The 24,509-nt window shown below is 48.1% G+C and overlaps 1 protein-coding gene across 1 annotated transcript in view; it reads right to left on the reverse strand.

The window, feature by feature from the left end:
- The window catches only part of LOC109884121 (transient receptor potential cation channel subfamily A member 1), an 83,003-nt gene that overhangs the window by 39,027 nt on the left and 19,467 nt on the right, over positions 1 to 24,509 (reverse strand). Inside the window, exons 3-11 of the mRNA XM_031796945.1 lie at positions 16,959 to 17,121; positions 15,964 to 16,139; positions 12,809 to 12,916; positions 11,698 to 11,806; positions 9,937 to 10,082; positions 7,336 to 7,472; positions 1,474 to 1,522; positions 981 to 1,080; positions 502 to 602 (exon numbers count right to left, since the gene is read on the reverse strand). Of these exons, the coding sequence (XP_031652805.1) occupies positions 502 to 602; positions 981 to 1,080; positions 1,474 to 1,522; positions 7,336 to 7,472; positions 9,937 to 10,082; positions 11,698 to 11,806; positions 12,809 to 12,916; positions 15,964 to 16,139; positions 16,959 to 17,121 (1,089 nt within the window). The remainder of the gene's footprint in view (positions 1 to 501; positions 603 to 980; positions 1,081 to 1,473; positions 1,523 to 7,335; positions 7,473 to 9,936; positions 10,083 to 11,697; positions 11,807 to 12,808; positions 12,917 to 15,963; positions 16,140 to 16,958; positions 17,122 to 24,509) is intronic.

Below are 24,509 nucleotides of genomic sequence, written 5' to 3' on the forward strand. Positions count from 1 at the left end.
ACAAGGCAAACATAAATAAATACCATAGAACACACAAAACAGCAGAGTTGGTCAAATGTCCGTAAGATGGCAGCTATTCTCTGCAGCGCCAACCTTAACCCTCATTTCTAACCATAACCTTAATGAATTTCAACACCTATTCTCTGCAGCGCCAACCTTAAAACCCCTTGGGGATAGGGCTGATTGCTGCCCCCTTTGGGGTGATTGCGTGCCCATAGTAAACAGAAAAAAAATCTGTCAAAAATTGCTAATATATGCAATTAAAAACTATTATTGAATAGAAAACAGTCTAAAGCTTCTAAAACAGTTTAAATTATGTCTGTAAGTAAAGCAGAACTCCCAGGGCACTCATTCTCCCAAACTCTCTCTTGTCATCATAAAAGTTGGCCCAAGGTTAACCCTCATTCCTAACCCTAACCTTAATGAATTTCAACACCTATTCCTACACATCAGTTTCCATAACAACATGTATTTCCCAAGCATTTCTACCACATCATGTACCTGCAAGACGTCCCCGGAGAGGTTTTTGAGGCCTTTGGGTTGCAGGATGGCCAGGTGGAGGAAGTTACATCCTGATTGGTCCTTTATTTTCACGTTGGCACCTGAAAAACACAGAGACACACACACAGAGACACACACACACACACACACACACAAAAAACAACACACACACACACAAACACACACACAAAAACACACACACACACACACAAAACATAGACACACACAAACACACAAAAACATAGACACACACAAACACACCAAAAAAACATAGACACACACACACACACACACACACACAAAAACACAGACACACACAAACACACAAAAAAAACACACACACACAAAAACACACACACACACACACACTTAAAAACCTGAGTTCGATCCACGGACATGTTGAATTTTAATACAATGATTGTAACCATGCAATCCCACCTGCAACAACTATTAATCAATCTGAATCTGTAACAGCTGACCTTTGGACAGCAGAAGAGCCACAGTTCTCCAGGCTCCACAGTTAGTAGCCAGCAGCAAGGGGGAAAGACCCTTACTGTCTATGTAGTCAATGTCTGCACCCTGTCAACACAGAATTCAATACAGATGAGTCCCAAATGGCAACCTATTCCCTATATAAGTGCACTACTTTTGACCAGTGTCCCTGGCCAAACAGGTCTCATAGGCCCTGGTCAAAAGTAGTGCACTACACAGGAGGGTGCCATACAGTTGCAGAAGCTCAAACCGGCACCTTATAGGGGATAGTTTATGGGCCATATTCTTGTAGTGTGTTTACCTTGGAAATTAGGTGTCCGCCAACTCGTGTGTGTGTGTGTGAGTGTGAGTGTGAGTGTGTGTGTGTGTGTGTGTGTGTGTGTGTGTGTGTGTGTGTGTGTGTGTGTGTGTGTGTGTGTGTGTGTGTGTGTGTGTGTGTGAGTGTGAGTGTGTGTTTGAGCGCCTGTGTACTGTATTTACCTTCGAAATGAGGTACTCCGCCAATTCTGTGTGATCAAATATAGTTGCCCTGGAAAAATAACATGCATTATATCACAGCTATAAACAGGCTCTTGTGTGCTTACGCTGCCCATTGCCCAATATACAGCGCCTTCAGAAAATATTCAGACCCCTTGAGTTCGTCCATATTTTGTTACATTTGTACATTTAAAATGGATAAAGATATATCTTCTTTGAGGTCAGAAGTTTACATAAATCCTTAGCCAAATACATTTCAACTCGGTTTTTCCTGACATTTAATCCGAGTACAATATTCCCTGTCTTAGGTCAGTTAGGATCACCACTTTATTTTAAGAATGTGAAATGTCAGAGTAATAGTAGAGAGAATGATTTATTTCAGCTTTTATTTCTTTCATCACAATCCCAGTGGGTCAGAAGTTTACATACACTCAATTAGTATTTGTTAGCATTGCCTTTAAAATGTTTACCTTGGGTCAAACCTTTCGGGTTATATTCCACAAGCTTGGGTGAATTTTGGCCCATTCCTCATCAGACCAGAGGACATTTATCCAAAAAGCACGATCTTTGTCCCCATGTGCAGTTGCAAACCGTACTCTGTATTGTTTATGGCGGTTTTGGAGCAGTGGCTTCTTGATTGCTGAGCGGCCTTTCAGGTTATGTCGATATAGGACTCGTTTTTACTGTGGATATAGATACTTTTCTACTTGTTTCCTCCAGCATCTTCACAAGGTCCTTTGCTGTTGTTCTGGGATTGATTTGCACTTTTCGCACCAAAGCAGGATCATCTCTAGGAGACAGAACAGATCTCCTTCCTGAGTGGTATGACGGCTTCGTGGTCCCATGGTGTTTATACTTGCGTACTATTGTTTGTACAGATGAACGTGGTATCTTCAGGTGTTTGGAAATTGCTCCCAAGGATGAACCGGACTTGTGGAGGTCTACAATATTGACTGATTTCTTTTGATTTCCCCATGATGCCAACCAAAGAGGCACTGAGTTTGAAGGTAGGCCTTGTTGTACATCCACAGGTACACCTCCAATTGACTCAAATTATGTCAGTTAGCCTACCAGAGGCTTCTAAAGCCATGACATCATTTTCTGGAATATTCCAAGCTGTTTAAAGGCACAGTCAACTTAGTGTATGTAAACTTCTGACGCACTGGAATTGTGATACAGTGAATTATAAGTGAAATAATCTGTCTGTAAACAATTGTTGAACATATTACTTGTGTCATGCACAAAGTAGATGTCCTAACCGACTTGCCAAAACTATAGTTTGTTAACAAGAAATTTGTGGAGTGGTTGAAAAATGAGTTTTAATGACTCCAACCTAAGTGTATGTAAACTTCCGACTTTATCTGTAAACCCCATAATAACAAAGTGACAATAGTTTTTTTAGAAATGTTTGCAAATGTATTAAAAATAAAAAACAGAAATGCCTTATTTACATAAGTATTCAGACCCTTTGCTCTGAGCCTCGAAATTGAGCTCATGTTTCCATTTATCATCCTTGAGATGTTTTGACAACATGATTGGAGTCCATCTGCGGTGAAATTAATTGATTGGACATGATTTGGAAAGGCACACACCTGTCTATATAATGTCCCACAGTTGACAGTGCATGTCAGAGCAAAAACCAAGCCATAAGGTCAAAGGAATTGCTCCGAGACATGATTGTGTCGTGGCACAGATCTAAGGAAAGGTACCAAATCATTTCAGCACCACCGAAGGTCCCCAAGAACACAGTGGCCATCCATCATTCTTAAATGGAAGACGTTTGGAACAACCAAGACTCTTCCTAGAGCTGGCCACCCGGCAAAACTGAGCAATCAGGGAGAAGGGCCTTGGTCAGGGAGGTGACCAAGAACGCGATGGTCACTCTGACAGTGCTCTAGAGTTCCTCTGTGGAGATGGGAGAACCTTCCAGAAGGACAACCATCGCTGTAGAACTCCACCAATCAGGCCTTTATGGTAGAATGGCCAGATGGAAGACACTCCTCAGTAAAAGGCACACGGCACATGAAGACAGCCCACAATGAGTTTGAAAAAGGAGTCTAAAGAACTCTCAGACCATGAGAAACAAAATGTTCTGGTCTGATGAAACCAAGATTCAACTCTTTGGCCTGAATATCAAGTTTCAGGTCTGGAGGAAACCTGGCACCATCCCTACGGTGAAGCATGGTGGTGGCAGCATCATGCTGTGGGAATGTTTTTCAGTGGCAGGGACTGGGAAACTTGTCAGGATTGAGGCAAAGATGAACTGAGCAAAGTAGAGAGAGATCCTTGATGAAAACCTGCTCCAGAGCTCTCAGGACCTCAGACTGGGGCTAAGGTTCACCTTCCAAAAGGACAACGACCCTAAGTACAAAGCCAAGACAACACAGGAGTGGCTTTGGAAACAAGTCTCTGAATGTCCTTGAGTGGGCCAGCTTGAACTCGATCGAATATCTCTGGAGAGACCTGAAAATAGCTGTGCAGTGACGCACCCCATCCAACCTGACAGAGCTTGAGAGGATCTGCAGAGAAGAATGGGAGAATCTCTCCAAATACAGGTGTGCCAATCTTGTAGCGTCGTACCCAAGGAAACTCAAGGCTGTAATCGCTGAGTAAAGTGTCTGACCACTTATGTAAATGTGATATTTCCATCTCTTTTATTTATACATTTGCAGAAATGTCAAAAACCTGTTTTTGCTTTGTCATTATTGGATAATTGTGTGTAGATTGATGAGGAAAACAAATGATTTAATCCATTCTAGAATAAGGCTGTAACATAACAAAAAGTGGAAAAAGTCAAGGGGTCTGAATACTTTCCAATAAATAAAATTAAAATAAGTAAAAAATCAATTCAATAAAAATATAAACGCAACATGCTACAATTTCAAAGATTTTTTAATTTGAATTCAATTCATTAGACCCCAATCTATGGATTTCACTTGACTGGGCAGGCGTGCAGCCACGGTTGGGCCTGGAAGGGCATATACCCACCCACTAGGCAGCCAGTCCCCCCCCCCCCAGACGATCCCACAGGTCAAGAAGCCAGATGTAGATGTCGGCATGGTGACACGTGGGCTGTGGTTTCGAAACCGGTTGGACGTACCTTCTCCACTACCGCCAATGTGTATAGGGGTGTGCTCCACAATCAGCTCCTTCGTTTTTTACTTTAAGGAAGAGATTATTTTCCTACCCCAGGGCCCTCACCTCCTCACTGTAGGCTATCTCGTCATTGTTGGTAATCAGGCCAAATATGGTTGCGTCCTTTGCAAACTTGATGACTGAGTTGGAGTGTGTGGCCACACAGTCATGGGTGAACAGGGAGTACAGGAGGGGGCTGAGCACGCACCCTTGAAGGTCCCCTGTGTTGAGGATCAGTGAAGTGGAGGGGGTTGTTTCCTACCTTCACCACCTGGGGGCGGCCCATCAGGAAGTCCCGGACCCAGTTGCACAGGGCGAGTTCAGACCCAGAGCCTCAAGCTTAATGATGAGCTTGGAGGGTACTATGGTGTTGAAGGCTGTGCTGTAGTCAATGAACAGCATTCTTACATAGGTATTCCTCTTGTCCAGATGGGATAGGGCAGTGTGCAGTGCGATGTTACCTTTTGCTTTCTTGGGTACAGGAACAATGGTGGACATCTTGAAGCAAGCGGGGACTGCAGACTGGGATAGAAAGAGATTAAATATATCCGTAAACACTCCAGCCAGCTGGTCTGCGCATGCTCTGAGGACGTGGCTAAAGATGCCATCTGGGCCGGCAGCCTTGCGATGGTTAACACACTAAATGTCTTACATCGGCCACAGAGAATGAGAACCCACGGTCCTTGGGAGCGGGCCATGTCAATGGCACTGTGTTATCTTCAAAGCAGGCGAGCCAGATATCGATATCAGCGAAGTGGCTGGTTTTCCCTTTGTAATCTGTGATTGTCTGTAGAGCCTGCCACATGCGTCTCGTGTCTGAGCCGTTGAATTGCAACTCCACTTTGTCTCTGTACTGATGTTTTGCCTGTTTGATTGTCTTACAGAGGGAATACCTACATTGTTTGTATTCAACCGTATTCCCAGTCACCTTGCCATGGAAAAATGCGGTGGTTCCGGCGCTTTTCAGTTTTGTGCGAATGCTGCCATCTATTCACGTTTTCTGGTTTGGGTAGGTTTTACTAGTCACAATGGGAACAACATCCCCTATGATGAACTCAGTCACCGTGTTCCTACCTTCATACATTCATACAGTGTGTATACATCAATGTTGTTATCCGAGGCTACACGGAACATCCCAGTCCGCGTGATCAAAACAACCCAGGGTCGTCCAGAAGATGGACAGTAAGCGAGGGCAAGGCTTTAAAGGTCAAAGTTCAGAAGCCCAGGGGTCAGAGTATCCAATGATTCGGTACATCCTATATAGTCTATAACCACTATAGCGGCTTCCTCCACTCATCTCCTTTCCTTGAAGTGTCTTCCTCCATTCACCTCCTTCCCTTGAAGTGGCTTCCTCCACTCCCCTCCTTTCCTTGAAGTGGCTTCCTCCACTCATCTCCTTTCCTTGCTCTGTACTGATCTTTAGAATTGGACAGGTGACATCCCAGGACACTAGCCTAGTTGAATATTGAGATGTCCATTCTAACTCATTTTCTTTCTACACCACATAATGGCCAGTTTATTAGTTTAATCAAATGTAGATATGAAGTTAATAGTATAATGAGGGTTTTGATTTTCCATCGACTTTCAGACTGGATTTGTTGAATTGGTAGTTTACAGTCTAAAACAGCCCAAAATATTTTAAAAGCTGTTCCCTTTCCAGTGTGGCTTCCTGTGGCTTCCTGTGGCTTACTGTGGCTTCCTGTGGCTTCCTGTGGCTTACCGTGGCTTCCTGTGGCTTCCTGTGGCTTCCTGTGGCTTACTGTGGCTTCCTGTGGCTTCTTGTGGCTTCCTGTGGCTTCCTGTGGCTTACTGTGGCTTACTGTGGCTTCCTGTGGCTTACTGTGGCTTACTGTGGCTTCCTGTGGCTTACTGTGGCTTCATGTGGCTTCCTGTGGCTTACTGTGGCTTCCTGTGGCTTACTGTGGCTTCATGTGGCTTCCTGTGGCTTCCTGTGGCTTCCTGTGGCTTACTGTGGCTTCCTGTGGCTTACTGTGGCTTACTGTGGCTTCCTGTGGCTTACTGTGGCTTCCTGTGGCTTACTGTGGCTTCCTGTGGCTTACTGTGGCTTACTGTGGCTTCCTGTGGCTTACTGTGGCTTCCTGTGGCTTACTGTGGCTTACTGTGGCTTCCTGTGCCAACACACATAGCTGTTAGATACAGAGGAGATGTGAGACTGAGGCATATCTTTTATGATCAGTAATATTAAAAACCCAGCCATACTTTCTTCACATTGCCCTTTTTCTACGTATCATTTAGTTTTTTTTATGACGGTAGTTATGATGTGGTATTAACCCGGTGTTGCCGAGTCATTTTCCCTCTTTACACACACACACACACACACACACACACACACACACACACACACACACACACAACAGGTTACCGTGGTTACTGGTCATAAAGACTAAGGACAAGAGGTACAACTAGGGTATGCGTCCTAAATGGCACACTCAAAAGTAGTGCACTAAATTAGGGAATAGGGTGCCATTTTGGGGCACGAACATAGGTATTAGGCTAGTTGTGAGGTCACAGTCCATTAACTCTGTGATTCATGGTTCATTTTTTATGAGCAATGCTTGGTTCTGTTGACAATGGAATAGAATGTCTGGATGTCTGGTTATCATGGATCATTTAATGAGTGTAATAAATATATGAACAAAATTAAAATGGATGAATGAATGAAGGAATAAATGAACGAAGGAATGAATGAATGAAAGAAAAGTATCCCACCTGTGTAGAGGTGTCTGGCAGGCTCCATCAGGCAGGTTAATGATGCTGTCCAGTCTGCTGTAGGAGGACAGCATCAGTTTAACTGCCTCTGTAGCTCCCTGGGAACAGGCGAAATGTAGAGCTGTGGACCGGTCCACCTGGAGAACAGTACACACACACACACACACACACACACACACACACACACACACACACACACACACACACACACACTGGTTTTGTGTATCATGGAATTTCAGACACAGAAATGTGACAAACATTTCAGAAAACACAGACCTATTTTCCATGTTTCTACTTGTGTATGTGAAACCATGCATGCTACAGTACATCTCATAGACAGAGAGTGAAGAGAGAGTCAAATAGAGATAGGCATCTCCCGTGGGATGTACAGTGTATGTCATAGAGAGACGGGGAAAATGCAAGCATTTTAATGAGATATGCATGAATAGCAGGAGCAGAGCAGAGGTCACCGTCCGAGGTCAGTTCAGTACAGGAAGTGGAGGTCAGTACAGGACATTAATAAGTGGAGGTCAGTTCAGTAAAGGAAGTGGAGGTCAATTCAATACATTAATAAGTGGAGGTCAGTTCAGTACAGGAAGTGGAGGTCAGTTCAGTACATTAATAAGTGGAGGTCAATTCAGTACATTAATAAGTGGAGGTCAGTTCAGTACAGGAAGTGGAGGTCAGTTCAGTATATTAATAAGTGGAGGTCAGTTCAGTACAGGAAGTGGAGGTCAGTTCAGTATATTAATAAATGGAGGTCAGTTCAGTAAAGGAAGTGGAGGTCAGTACAGTACATTAATAAGTGGAGGTCAGTTCAGGACATTAATAAGTGGAGTTCAGTACAGGACATTAATAAGTGGAGGTCAGTTCAGTACATTAATAAGTGGAGGTCAGTTCAGGACATTAATAAGTGGAGATCAGTTCAGTACAGGAAGTGGAGGTCAGTACAGTACAGGAAGTGGAGGTCAGTTCAGTACATTAATAAGTGGAGGTCAGTACAGGACATTAATAAGTGGAGTTCAGTTCAGGACATTAATAAGTGGAGTTCAGTTCAGTACATTAATAAGTGGAGGTCAGTTCAGTACAGGAAGTGGAGGTCAGTACAGTACAGGAAGTGGAGGTCAGTTCAGTACATTAATAAGTGGAGGTCAGTTCAGTACAGGAAGTGGAGGTCAGTACAGTACATTAATAAGTGGAGGTCAGTTCAGTACAGGAAGTGGAGTTCAGTACAGGACATTAATAAGTGGAGGTCAGTTCAGTACATTAATAAGTGGAGGTCAGTACAGTACAGGAAGTGGAGGTCAGTTCAGTACATTAATAAGTGGAGGTCACGTCAGTACATTAATAAGTGGAGGTCAGTACAGTACAGGAAGTGGAGGTCAGTACAGGAAGTGGAGGTCAGTTCAGTACATTAATAAGTGGAGGTCAGTACAGTACATTAATAAGTGGAGGTCAGTTCAGTACATTAATAAGTGGAGGTCACGTCAGTACATTAATAAGTGGAGGTCAGTACAGTACAGGAAGTGGAGTTCAGTACAGGAAGTGGAGGTCAGTTCAGTACAGGAAGTGGAGGTCAGTTCAGTAAAGGAAGTGGAGGTCAGTTCAGTACATTAATAAGTGGAGGTCAGTTCAGTACAGGAAGTGGAGTTCAGTACAGGAAGTGGAGGTCAGTTCAGTACAGGAAGTGGAGGTCAGTACAGTACATTAATACGTGGAGATCAGTTCAGCACATTAATAAGTGGAGGTCAGTTCAGTACATTAATAAGTGGAGGTCAGTTCAGTACAGGAAGTGGAGGTCAGTACAGTAAAGGAAGTGGAGGTCAGTACAGGAAGTGGAGGTCGGTTCTGTACATTAATAAGTGGAGGTCAGTACAGTAAAGGAAGTGGAGATCAGTAGAGTACAGGAAGTGGAGGTCAGTACAGTACAGGAAGTGGGCGTCAGTAGAGTACAGGAAGTGGAGGTCAGTACAGTACAGGAAGTGGAGGTCAGCACAGGACGTGGAAGTTATTATTATCAGGGTCATTTCTGTCTGTCTGGACTCTGTAGACTTCTGGTCCTGCATCTAAACCCTATTCCCTTAAAAGTTCACTTATTCACCAGAGTTAATATGTCCCTCTTCAAAAGTAGTGCACTATATAGGGAAAAGGGTGCCATTTGAAGATCCTGTCTTGATCTATCTTGTCAGCTCAGGGATTCGATCTTGCAAACTTTCATTGCTGGTTACTAGTCCAACGCTTTAACCACTAGGCTACCTGCTGGTTACTAGTCCAACGCTTTAACCACTAGGCTACCTGCTGGTTACTAGTCCAATGCTCTAACCACTAGGCTACCTGCTGGTTACTAGTCCAACGCTCTAACCACTAGACTACCTGCTGGTTACTAGTCCAATGCTCTAACCACTAGGCTACCTGCTGGTTACTAGTCCAACACTCTAACCACTAGGCTACCTGCCACCTCTACACTCTAACCACTAGGCTACCTGCCACCTCTACACTCTAACCACTAGGCTACCTGCCACCTCTACACTCTAACCACTAGGCTATCTGCCACCTCTACACTCTAGACACTAGGCTACCTGCCACCCCATCCTAATGTACCTGTTGTTGGTCGATCTTGGCTCCTTTGTGGATGCAGAACTCGATGATGTCCATGTTGCCTCCCCTGACCGCCAGGTGAAGTGGACTACTGTATGACTTATCCAGGAAATTAATGTGTTCCTCTATGGAATGACCCATCTCCTCTCCTGGGAAAAAAACAAAACACACATGCAGAATTATGTACAAGTACACCCCCCTGGACAGGATGCTACATGCAGAGAGCTCATCATCTGAAGTGGTTTCCTTTCCTCATCTCCTTTCCTTGAATAAGGACTATTGAGACCTAAGTGGACAGATGTATTGAGTTGAATCTCTGACCCATTATGGTATATTCTGTTCAAATTAATAACTCAAAAGGTTGTTGTGTTTGGTTTCACAGTGTAATGTGTAATTACACTGTGTAATTTCACAGTGTAATTTCCCCTTAGTCCTGCCATCTGTGGAGATCTGTCTGTCTGTCTGTCTGTCTGTCTGTCTGTCTGTCTGTCTGTCTGTCTGTCTGTCTGTCTGTCTGTCTGTCTGTCTGTCTGTCTGTCTGTCTGTCTGGTCTGTCTGGTCTGTCTGTCTGTCTGTCTGTCTGCCTGCCTGGTCTGTCTGGTCTGTCTGGTCTGTCTGGTCTGTCTGTCTGTCTTGTCTGTCTGTCTGTCTGTCTGTCTGCCTGTCTGCCTGTCTGCCTGCCTGGTCAGTCTGGTCTGTCTGTCTGTCTGTCTGTCTGTCTGTCTGTCTGTCTGTCTGTCTGTCTGTCTGTCTGTCTGTCTGTCTGTCTGTCTGTCTGTCTGTCTGTCTGTCTGTCTGTCTGTCTGCCTGCCTGTCTGTCTGTCTGTCTGTCTGTCTGTCTGTCTGTCTGTCTGTCTGTCTGTCTGTCTGTCTGCCTGCCTGTCTGTCTGTCTTGTCTGTCTGTCTGCCTGCCTGTCTGGTCTAAAGAATGTCAATTCCCATTTGGTCCAAAACTGACAACAACGTCAGGAGCTTCACAAATATGTTGCTGTTGTACTAAACACACCAGCGTCCTGTTATGTATGACTCAGCTGCAGACCTCCCAGGTTAGGTAAACAGAGTCTGTGCTGAGGTCTCTGGTTTGTGTGGCTCCCTAGATGAACATTTAGGCACCAAATGGCTCCCGTATATCAGTAACAAAGATCCTATATATTGACACAAAATGGCTCCTGTGTGTCAGTAACAAAGATCCTGTATGTTGACACATAATGGCCACTATGTAGAGAACTTTCAAAGAGAACTGTCAAAGTTCTTCCAAGAGAAATGTCCGACTTGGAAACTTGTAGAAAAATTTGGTCAGATTTTCCAATAAGAAAGTATCAGAATCAACCAATAATAAGCTGTACACCAATAAAATTGGATTTGATTTGATTTTGACAAAGATGGTAACATTTGTAAGGGATTAGCCTGAGTATTAGCCTGTTTGTGCTATCATGCTAACATGCTATTATGCTAACATGCTATCATGCTAACATGCTATTATGCTAACATGCTATCATGCTAACATGCTATTATGCTATTATGCTATTATGCTAACATGCTATCATGCTAACATGCTATTATGCTAACATGCTATCATGCTAACATGTTTTGGCTTGACAAGGACAGCATTGAAATTGATAAAAGCACAAACAGATCTCTGACCAGGCTAGTAATTGATGAGGGGGAAACTTACAATAGTAAAGTGCTTTGTACACCAATGGACAAGTGTAGCATCCTATACAAATGCAATCCTTTATTATCTCCTCATCAAGAATGCCATACCAGCCTTGAGGATGACATCCATGGCTTTCTTTGAGCCTGCGAAGGCAGCTGCATGGATAGCATAGTGGCCCAGTTTGTTCTGACTGGAGAGCCGCGCCCCATGGCTCAGCTACAGTGCAGGGAATAGGACACAGGCGGACAGAGTCATCAGGAGTTTTTCATAAAGCAGAATTGTGACAGTTAATAACAGTGGGTCATTCTAAATTCCAGGAGAGACTGGAAGCTGTGTGCGTTATTTCTAACTCTTGGTTATAAACATTATACACATTTTGTATAAATTCTCTCATAAAAACAGGATAATTGAGTATTATTTGACATTAATTGTACAACTGGCTATGTGCGTGTACTGTATACACTTACAGACATAATGTATACAGTACAAGCCTATGTTACTCGATTCGATAGCACTTTCACTTTCAGTGAAGTATGTACAATGCTTTATAATGCACATAGAGGGAGAGGGAGGGAGGGAGAGGGAGGGAGAGGGAGGGAGAAGGAGGGAGGGAGAGGGAGGGAGAGGGAGGGAGAAGGAGAGGGAGGGAGAGGGAGAGGGAGAAGGAGAGGGAGGGAGGGAGGGAGGGAGGGAGGGAGGGAGGGAGGGAGGGAGGGAGGGAGGGAGGGAGGGAGGGAGGGAGGGAGGGAGGGAGGAGGAGAGGGAGAGGGAGGGAGGGAGGGAGAGGGAGAGGGAGAGGGAGAGGGAGAGGGAGAGGGAGAGGGAGGGAGAGGGAAGGAAGGAGGGAGAGGGAGAGGGAGAGGGAGAGGGAGAGGGAGAGGGAGAGGGAGAGGGAGAGGGAGAGGGAGAGGGAGAAGGAAGGAGGGAGGGAGGGAGGGAGGGAGGGAGGGAGGGAGGGAGGGAGGGAGGGAGGGAGGGAGGGAGGGAGGGAGGGAGGGAGGGAGGGAGGGAGGGAGGGAGGGAGGGAGAAGGAAGGAAGGAAGGAGGGAGGGAGAGGGAGAAGGAAGGAAGGAGGGAGGGAGGGAGGGAGGGAGGGAGGGAGGGAGGGAGGGAGGGAGGGAGGGAGGGAGGGAGGGAGGGAGGGAGGGAGGGAGGGAGGGAGGGAGGGAGGGAGGGAGGGAGGGAGGGAGAGGGAGAGGGAGAGGGAGATCCTCTCACCAGTATAGAGAGCGCCTCAGTATTATTGATGGAGCAGGCTAACATGACAGGAGTGTTGCCAAGACCTCCTTCTAGGTTAGACTCTGTCTTATAGTGAGACAACAGGAGCTGGGAGAAACAACACACACACACATTGACATTAATAATGAAACCTTATGTGATATGAATGAATTCATGAAATGGTATTTGTTCACTAACAGCAGCTGGGGAAACAACAACATTCTGTGATACATACCCATCTCTGTCTCTTTCTACTCCCTGACACAGGGACACAGGGACCGCTAGTATTCTCACCCCCAGAACAGACAGTAGAAATGCTGACGAGGTCCTAGAGTCAGGGGAGGCTCAGCCTCATTAACCTTCATCACCAAGCTTGGCTTTGGGTGACCAGATTCTGTTTTGTAAGCCATATCTATCATCCCTTACTCTGGCACAACCTTGGGTTACCAGATGCCTCTTACCCACTAGAGTGACCCACGAACTCGCCAGATGCTCTTTGTTACCCCACGTGTCTCTATCCAGGGTGACCTAATCGATTACGTCCATCCACCCATATCTATTCACATGTCTTGGATCCATTGTCCGTTAGCTCTGGGTTACCAGATGCCTCGTACCCTCAAAAATGGTCCACACACTCAGCTTCAGCTTTTGTTTAAGACAGGGGTGTGAAAACATAGGATCCAGCCCCCGAAGGGGGACCAATCTGGCCCATGGGTGATTTGATATGGGAATGATAGAAGGTGATAGTTGCGCCTGGTGAGTTGCTGACGCCAGCCCCGTGATGACTGAATCACCATTTGTGACATTGTCTGGATGGCTGACCATATGATGGCTGTCAATATGATGGCTGTCAATATGATGGCTGACCATATGATGGCTGACCATATGATGGCTGACAATATGATGGCTGCCCATATGATGGCTGTCAATATGATGGCTGACCATATGATGGCTGACCATATGATGGCTGACAGCATGATGGCTGACCGTATGATGGCTGACCATATGATGGCTGACTATATGATGGTTGACTATATGATGGCTGACAATATGATGGCTGTCAATATGATGGCTGACCATATGATGGCTGACCATATGATGGCTGACAATATGATGGCTGACCATATGATGGCTGACCATATGATGGCTGACAATATGATGGCGGCCAATATGATGGCTGACAATATGATGGCTGACCATATGTTTGCTGACCATATGATGGCTGACCATATGATGGCTGACCATATGATGGCTGACAATATGATGGCTGACAATATGATGGCTTACAATATGATGGCTGACAATATGATGGCTGACCATATGATGGCTGACCATATGATGGCTGACAATATGATGGCTGTCAATATGATGGCTGACAATATGATAGCTGACAATATGATGGCTGACAATATGATGGCTGGCCATATGATGGCTGACCATATGATGGCTGACAATATGATGGCTGTCAATATGATGGCTGACAATATGATGGCCGACCATATGAGTCAAACACACCTTATCCGTGGCTTTCCCCTGGGCGGGACATTAAGAGCACGTTGGGCGATGTGAAGACAGATGAAAAAGCTTAATATTGACTTACAAACATTTTACTGTGTGAATTGAATCGTCTTGTTTGGTTAGATTTGAATTCAGATCTATTACATTCAGTTTGTTGACTGTGTCCAGTGTGCTAATTTTCACAATCTTCCAATTGGCTCATACACCCCCCCCCCTCCCTCTTTTCCCCTGTAACTCTTTACCAGGTTGTTCATGTAAATGAGAATGTGTTCTCAGTCAACTCCCCTGGTAAAATAAAATAATCCCAGATAAGAAAACTGCACTATTTTGTATATTTTTCTGTTGTCGAGGATTTTTTTTTTTTAAATCAGTGTAACCCTCCGGTCAATGTTGAATACCGAATGTGACCCCACGGCTAAATGAGTTTGACACTGCTGATTTAGGACAAGGAGGGAAATGAAAAGCCATGGTAAGGCAGTAGGGGGTGTTGGTGGGGGAGGTATGGGCAGGTAGTTTGGTGGGGCTGGTAAGGCAGTAGGGGGTGTTGGTGGCGGAGGTATGGGCAGGTAGTTTGGTGGGGCTGGTAGGGCAGTAGGGGGTGGTGGTGGGGGAGGTATGGGCAGGTAGTTTGGTGGGGCTGGTAAGGCAGTAGGGGGTGTTGGTGGGGGAGGTATGGGCAGGTAGTTTGGTGGGGCTGGTAAGGCAGTAGGGGGTGGTGGTGGGGGAGGTATGGGCAGGTAGTTTGGTGGGGCTGGTAAGGCAGTAGGGGGTGGTGGGGGGGGGGGGGTATGGGCTTGTAGTTTGGTGGGGCTGGTAAGGCAGTAGGGGGTGTTGGTGGGGGAGGTAGGGGCAGGTAGTTTGGTGGGGCTGGTAAGGCAGTAGGGGGTGTTGGTGGGGGAGGTATGGGCAGGTAGTTTGGTGGGGCTGGTAAGGCAGTAGGGGGTGTTGGTGGGGGAGGTAGGGGCAGGTAGTTTGGTGGGGCTGGTAAGGCAGTAGGGGGTGTTGGTGGGGGAGGTATGGGCAGGTAGTTTGGTGGGGCTGGTAAGGCAGTAGGGGGTGTTGGTGGGGGAGGCATGGGCAGGTAGTTTGGTGAGGGAGGTAGGGGCAGGTAGTTTGGTGGGGCTGGTAAGGCAGTAGGGGGTGTTGGTGGGGGAGGTAGGGGCAGGTAGTTTGGTGAGGGAGGTAGGGGCAGGTAGTTTGGTGAGGGAGGTAGGGGCAGGTAGTTTGGTGGGTGGGGTAAGGGCAGGTAGTTTGGTGGGGCTGGTAAGGCAGTAGGGGGTGTTGGTGGGGGAGGTAGGGGCAGGTAGTTTGGTGGGGCTGGTAAGGGCAGGTAGTTTGGTGGGGCTGGTAAGGGCAGGTAGTTTGGTGGGGCTGGTAAGGGCAGGTAGTTTGGTGGGTGGGGTATGGGCAGGTAGTTTGGTGGGGGAGGTATGGGCAGGTAGTTTGGTGGGGCTGGTAAGGGCAGGTAGTTTGGTGAGGGAGGTATGGGCAGGTAGTTTGGTGAGGGAGGTATGGGCAGGTAGTTTGTTGGGGCATGAAAGGTGTAACTCACCTCTAGGTGTAGGAGAGACCCAAGACTGTTTAGTAGAAGAGGGGGGGTGTGTTACAGGGGGGAGCTAAGGATCATGGTGTCTCACCTGGACCAGATGGTTGTGTGTGTGGCTAACAGCCAGGTGTAGAGGTGACATCAGGGCCTTGTTGAGGACGTTGGGTTCAGCCCCCAGCTCTAACAGAGCCCTGCAGCTGTCTGGCTGGTTCCTCTCCACAGCCCAGTGCAGCGGCATAGACCCCTCGTCATCATACACCTTCCACCCTGGGGAGAGAGGACAGAGGTAGGACACACACACATACACACACACACACACACACGGATAAACAGACATACACACACACACGAACACACACATGCATAAACCGACACACACACGCGCACAGGCATAGACAGACACACACACACACACACATTCACACAAACACACATACTGTATAATTAAGATGAGGAAACTTGAGAAATGAAATGAAGATGAAATATTTCACTCAAGTTAATCTACATCATACTGGCAGCCATTTAGTTTTTTTAGGATGGAAGCCTCACCATCTCTGACCGTGATGCTGGGTGTGTGTGGAGCCTCACCATCTCTGACTGTGATGCTGGGTGTGTGTGGAGCCTCACCATCTCTGACTGTGATGCTGGGTTTGTGTGTGGAACCTCACCATCTCTGACTGTGATGCTGGGTGTGTGTGTGTGTGGAGCCTCACCATCTCTGACTGTGATGCTGGGTGTGTGTGTGTGGAGCCTCACCATCTCTGACTGTGATGCTGGGTGTGTGTGTGGAGCCTCACCATCTCTGACTGTGATGCTGGGTGTGTGTGTGGAGCCTCACCATCTCTGACTGTGATGCTGGGTGTGTGTGTGGAGCCTCACCATCTCTGACCGTGATGCTGGGTGTGTGTGTAGAGCCTCACCATCTCTGACTGTGATGCTGGGTGTGTGTGTGGAGCCTCACCATCTCTGACTGTGATGCTGGGTGTGTGTGTGGAGCCTCACCATCTCTGACCGTGATGCTGGGTGTGTGTGTGTGGAGCCTCACCATCTCTGACTGTGATGCTGGGTTTGTGTGTGGAAACTCACCATCTCTGACTGTGATGCTGCAGATGAACCTGATAACAGGGGTGTTTCCTGCACCAGCAGCGTGGTGGACCAGAGAGGCACCAGAGTCATCCTGTTCCCTCAGTAACACTGGGTTCCTTCTCACCAAGCCCTCCAGCTGGGACACATCACCTCCCCGAGCCCACTGGACAGAGGTAAGGGACGGATGGGGACAGAGGTAAGGGACGAATGGGGAGAGAGGTAAGGGACGGATGGGGACAGAGATAAGGGACGGTTGGGGACAGAGATAAGGAAGGTTGGGGACAGAGATAAGGGACGGATGGGGACAGAGGTAAGGGATGGATGGGGACAGAGGTAAGGGACGGATGGGGACAGAGGTAAGGGACGGATGGGGACAGAGGTAAGGAAGGTTGGGGACAGATGTTAGGGACGGATGGGGACAGATGTAAGGGACAGATGGGGACAGAGATAAGGGACGGATGGGGACAGAGGTAAGGGACAGATGGGGACAGAGGTAAGGGACGGATGGGGTTAATTCCATTTCAGTTCAATCAATTCAGCTACATTAACACATGTTGTATATATTGTATGACATCACATTTTATGTGTGTTTCTGCATGTGTACCTCATTTTCCTATTTGATTTCCACCCCGTTATCTCTCTCCCTCTCTCTCTCTCTCTCTCTCTCTCTCCCCTCCCCACCCCTTCAACTACCCCTCCTTCCCCTCCCTCTACCCTTCCCCTCCGTCCCCTCCCCCCCTGTCTCGTATAAACACAACATCTAACCAATAAGTCCAAACACTCCTCCAAACTGTTTAAACTACACTGTGTTTACAAAACATTAGGAACATCTGCTCTTTCCATGACATAGACTGACCCGGTGAAAGCTACATCCACATCAATCAGTGTCGACGAAAGGGAGGAGACGGGTTGGTTAAAGAAGGATTTTTAAGCCTTGAGAAAATAGAGACAGGATTGTATATGTGTGCCATTCAGAGGGTGAATAGGAAAGAGAAAATAGTGAAGTGTCTCTAAACGGGGTATGGTAGTAGGTCTGTCAAGAACTGCAATGCTACTGGGTTTTTTACGCACTTTCTAGTGTATCAAGAATGGTCCACCACCCAAAGGACATCCAGCCAACTAGACACAACTGTGGACGTATTGGAGACAACATGGGCCAGCACCCAAAGGACATCCAGCCAACTAGACACAACTGTGGACGTATTGGAGACAACATGGGCCAGCACCCAAAGGACATCCAGCCAACTAGACACAACTGTGGACGTATTGGAGACAACATGGGCCAGCACCCAAAGGACATCCAGCCAACTAGACACAACTGTGGACGTATTGGAGACAACATGGGCCAGCACCCAAAGGACATCCAGCCAACTAGACACAACTGTGGACGTATTGGAGACAACATGGGCCAGCACCCAAAGGACATCCAGCCAACTAGACACAACTGTGGACGTATTGGAGACAACATGGGCCAGCACCCAAAGGACATCCAGCCAACTAGACACAACTGTGGACGTATTGGAGACAACATGGGCCAGCACCCAAAGGACATCCAGCCAACTAGACACAACTGTGGACGTATTGGAGACAACATGGGCCAGCACCCAAAGGACATCCAGCCAACTAGACACAACTGTGGACGTATTGGAGACAACATGGGCCAGCACCCAAAGGACATCCAGCCAACTAGACACAACTGTGGACGTATTGGAGACAACATGGGCCAGCACCCAAAGGACATCCAGCCAACTAGACACAACTGTGGACGTATTGGAGACAACATGGGCCAGCACCCAAAGGACATCCAGCCAACTAGACACAACTGTGGACGTATTGGAGACAACATGGGCCAGCACCCAAAGGACATCCAGCCAACTAGACACAACTGTGGACGTATTGGAGACAACATGGGCCAGCACCCAAAGGACATCCAGCCAACTAGACACAACTGTGGACGTATTGGAGACAACATGGGCCAGCACCCAAAGGACATCCAGCCAACTAGACACAACTGTGGACGTATTGGAGACAACATGGGCCAGCACCCAAAGGACATCCAGCCAACTAGACACAACTGTGGACGTATTGGAGACAACATGGGCCAGCACCCAAAGGACATCCAGCCAACTAGACACAACTGTGGACGTATTGGAGACAACATGGGCCAGCACCCAAAGGACATCCAGCCAACTAGACACAACTGTGGACGTATTGGAGACAACATGGGCCAGCACCCAAAGGACATCCAGCCAACTAGACACAACTGTGGACGTATTGGAGACAACATGGGCCAGCACCCAAAGGACATCCAGCCAACTAGACACAACTGTGGACGTATTGGAGACAACATGGGCCAGCACCCAAAGGACATCCAGCCAACTAGACACAACTGTGGACGTATTGGAGACAACATGGGCCAGCACCCAAAGGACATCCAGCCAACTAGACACAACTGTGGACGTATTGGAGACAACATGGGCCAGCACCCAAAGGACATCCAGCCAACTAGACACAACTGTGGACGTATTGGAGACAACATGGGCCAGCACCCAAAGGACATCCAGCCAACTAGACACAACTGTGGACGTATTGGAGACAACATGGGCCAGCACCCAAAGGACATCCAGCCAACTAGACACAACTGTGGACGTATTGGAGACAACATGGGCCAGCACCCAAAGGACATCCAGCCAACTAGACACAACTGTGGACGTATTGGAGACAACATGGGCCAGCACCCAAAGGACATCCAGCCAACTAGACACAACTGTGGACGTATTGGAGACAACATGGGCCAGCACCCAAAGGACATCCAGCCAACTAGACACAACTGTGGACGTATTGGAGACAACATGGGCCAGCACCCAAAGGACATCCAGCCAACTAGACACAACTGTGGACGTATTGGAGACAACATGGGCCAGCACCCAAAGGACATCCAGCCAACTAGACACAACTGTGGACGTATTGGAGACAACATGGGCCAGCACCCAAAGGACATCCAGCCAACTAGACACAACTGTGGACGTATTGGAGACAACATGGGCCAGCACCCAAAGGACATCCAGCCAACTAGACACAACTGTGGACGTATTGGAGACAACATGGGCCAGCACCCAAAGGACATCCAGCCAACTAGACACAACTGTGGACGTATTGGAGACAACATGGGCCAGCACCCAAAGGACATCCAGCCAACTAGACACAACTGTGGACGTATTGGAGACAACATGGGCCAGCACCCAAAGGACATCCAGCCAACTAGACACAACTGTGGACGTATTGGAGACAACATGGGCCAGCACCCAAAGGACATCCAGCCAACTAGACACAACTGTGGACGTATTGGAGACAACATGGGCCAGCACCCAAAGGACATCCAGCCAACTAGACACAACTGTGGACGTATTGGAGACAACATGGGCCAGCACCCAAAGGACATCCAGCCAACTAGACACAACTGTGGACGTATTGGAGACAACATGGGCCAGCACCCAAAGGACATCCAGCCAACTAGACACAACTGTGGACGTATTGGAGACAACATGGGCCAGCACCCAAAGGACATCCAGCCAACTAGACACAACTGTGGACGTATTGGAGACAACATGGGCCAGCACCCAAAGGACATCCAGCCAACTAGACACAACTGTGGACGTATTGGAGACAACATGGGCCAGCACCCAAAGGACATCCAGCCAACTAGACACAACTGTGGACGTATTGGAGACAACATGGGCCAGCACCCAAAGGACATCCAGCCAACTAGACACAACTGTGGACGTATTGGAGACAACATGGGCCAGCACCCAAAGGACATCCAGCCAACTAGACACAACTGTGGACGTATGGAGACAACATGGGCCAGCACCCCAAAGGACATCCAGCCAACTAGACACAACTGTGGACGTATTGGAGACAACATGGGCCAGCACCCAAAGGACATCCAGCCAACTAGACACAACTGTGGACGTATTGGAGACAACATGGGCCAGCACCCAAAGGACATCCAGCCAACTAGACACAACTGTGGACGTATTGGAGACAACATGGGCCAGCACCCAAAGGACATCCAGCCAACTAGACACAACTGTGGACGTATTGGAGACAACATGGGCCAGCACCCAAAGGACATCCAGCCAACTAGACACAACTGTGGACGTATTGGAGACAACATGGGCCAGCACCCAAAGGACATCCAGCCAACTAGACACAACTGTGGACGTATTGGAGACAACATGGGCCAGCACCCAAAGGACATCCAGCCAACTAGACACAACTGTGGACGTATTGGAGACAACATGGGCCAGCACCCAAAGGACATCCAGCCAACTAGACACAACTGTGGACGTATTGGAGACAACATGGGCCAGCACCCAAAGGACATCCAGCCAACTAGACACAACTGTGGACGTATTGGAGACAACATGGGCCAGCACCCAAAGGACATCCAGCCAACTAGACACAACTGTGGACGTATTGGAGACAACATGGGCCAGCACCCAAAGGACATCCAGCCAACTAGACACAACTGTGGACGTATTGGAGACAACATGGGCCAGCACCCAAAGGACATCCAGCCAACTAGACACAACTGTGGACGTATTGGAGACAACATGGGCCAGCACCCAAAGGACATCCAGCCAACTAGACACAACTGTGGACGTATTGGAGACAACATGGGCCAGCACCCAAAGGACATCCAGCCACTAGACACAACTGTGGACGTATTGGAGACAACATGGGCCAGCACCCAAAGGACATCCAGCCAACTAGACACAACTGTGGACGTATTGGAGACAACATGGGCCAGCACCCAAAGGACATCCAGCCAACTAGACACAACTGTGGACGTATTGGAGACAACATGGCCAGCACCCAAAGGACATCCAGCCAACTAGACACAACTGTGGACGTATTGGAGACAACATGGGCCAGCACCCAAAGGACATCCAGCCAACTAGACACAACTGTGGACGTATTGGAGACAACATGGGCCAGCACCCAAAGGACATCCAGCCAACTAGACACAACTGTGGACGTATTGGAGACAACATGGGCCAGCACCCAAAGGACATCCAGCCAACTAGACACAACTGTGGACGTATTGGAGACAACATGGGCCAGCACCCAAAGGACATCCAGCCAACTAGACACAACTGTGGACGTATTGGAGACAACATGGGCCAGCACCCAAAGGACATCCAGCCAACTAGACACAACTGTGGACGTATTGGAGACAACATGGGCCAGCACCCAAAGGACATCCAGCCAACTAGACACAACTGTGGACGTATTGGAGACAACATGGGCCAGCACCCAAAGGACATCCAGCCAACTAGACACAACTGTGGACGTATTGGAGACAACATGGGCCAGCACCCAAAGGACATCCAGCCAACTAGACACAACTGTGGACGTATTGGAGACAACATGGGCCAGCACCCAAAGGACATCCAGCCAACTAGACACAACTGTGGACGTATTGGAGGACAACATGGGCCAGCACCCAAAGGACATCCAGCCAACTAGACACAACTGTGGACGTATTGGAGACAACATGGGCCAGCACCCAAAGGACATCCAGCCAACTAGACACAACTGTGGACGTATTGGAGACAACATGGGCCAGCACCCAAAGGACATCCAGCCAACTAGACACAACTGTGGACGTATTGGAGACAACATGGGCCAGCACCCAAAGGACATCCAGCCAACTAGACACAACTGTGGACGTATTGGAGACAACATGGGCCAGCACCCAAAGGACATCCAGCCAACTAGACACAACTGTGGACGTATTGGAGACAACATGGGCCAGCACCCAAAGGACATCCAGCCAACTAGACACAACTGTGGACGTATTGGAGACAACATGGGCCAGCACCCAAAGGACATCCAGCCAACTAGACACAACTGTGGACGTATTGGAGACAACATGGGCCAGCACCCAAAGGACATCCAGCCAACTAGACACAACTGTGGACGTATTGGAGACAACATGGGCCAGCACCCAAAGGACATCCAGCCAACTAGACACAACTGTGGACGTATTGGAGACAACATGGGCCAGCACCCAAGGACATCCAGCCAACTAGACACAACTGTGGACGTATTGGAGACAACATGGGCCAGCACCCAAAGGACATCCAGCCAACTAGACACAACTGTGGACGTATTGGAGACAACATGGGCCAGCACCCAAAGGACATCCAGCCAACTAGACACAACTGTGGACGTATTGGAGACAACATGGGCCAGCACCCAAAGGACATCCAGCCAACTAGACACAACTGTGGACGTATTGGAGACAACATGGGCCAGCACCCAAAGGACATCCAGCCAACTAGACACAACTGTGGACGTATTGGAGACAACATGGGCCAGCACCCAAAGGACATCCAGCCAACTAGACACAACTGTGGACGTATTGGAGACAACATGGGCCAGCACCCAAAGGACATCCAGCCAACTAGACACAACTGTGGACGTATTGGAGACAACATGGGCCAGCACCCAAAGGACATCCAGCCAACTAGACACAACTGTGGACGTATTGGAGACAACATGGGCCAGCACCCAAAGGACATCCAGCCAACTAGACACAACTGTGGACGTATTGGAGACAACATGGGCCAGCACCCAAAGGACATCCAGCCAACTAGACACAACTGTGGACGTATTGGAGACAACATGGGCCAGCACCCAAAGGACATCCAGCCAACTAGACACAACTGTGGACGTATTGGAGACAACATGGGCCAGCACCCAAAGGACATCCAGCCAACTAGACACAACTGTGGACGTATTGGAGACAACATGGGCCAGCACCCAAAGGACATCCAGCCAACTAGACACAACTGTGGACATATTGGAGACAACATGGGCCAGCACCCAAAGGACATCCAGCCAACTAGACACAACTGTGGACGTATTGGAGACAACATGGGCCAGCACCCAAAGGACATCCAGCCAACTAGACACAACTGTGGACGTATTGGAGACAACATGGGCCAGCACCCAAAGGACATCCAGCCAACTAGACACAACTGTGGACGTATTGGAGACAACATGGGCCAGCACCCAAAGGACATCCAGCCAACTAGACACAACTGTGGACGTATTGGAGACAACATGGGCCAGCACCCAAAGGACATCCAGCCAACTAGACACAACTGTGGACGTATTGGAGACAACATGGGCCAGCACCCAAAGGACATCCAGCCAACTAGACACAACTGTGGACGTATTGGAGACAACATGGGCCAGCACCCAAAGGACATCCAGCCAACTAGACACAACTGTGGACGTATTGGAGACAACATGGGCCAGCACCCAAAGGACATCCAGCCAACTAGACACAACTGTGGACGTATTGGAGACAACATGGGCCAGCACCCAAGGACATCCAGCCAACTAGACACAACTGTGGACGTATTGGAGACAACATGGGCCAGCACCCAAAGGACATCCAGCCAACTAGACACAACTGTGGACGTATTGGAGACAACATGGGCCAGCACCCAAAGGACATCCAGCCAACTAGACACA

The sequence above is a fragment of the Oncorhynchus kisutch genome, linkage group LG18 (genome assembly GCF_002021735.2).
Source record: "Oncorhynchus kisutch isolate 150728-3 linkage group LG18, Okis_V2, whole genome shotgun sequence".
Lineage (NCBI taxonomy): Eukaryota > Metazoa > Chordata > Actinopteri > Salmoniformes > Salmonidae > Oncorhynchus > Oncorhynchus kisutch.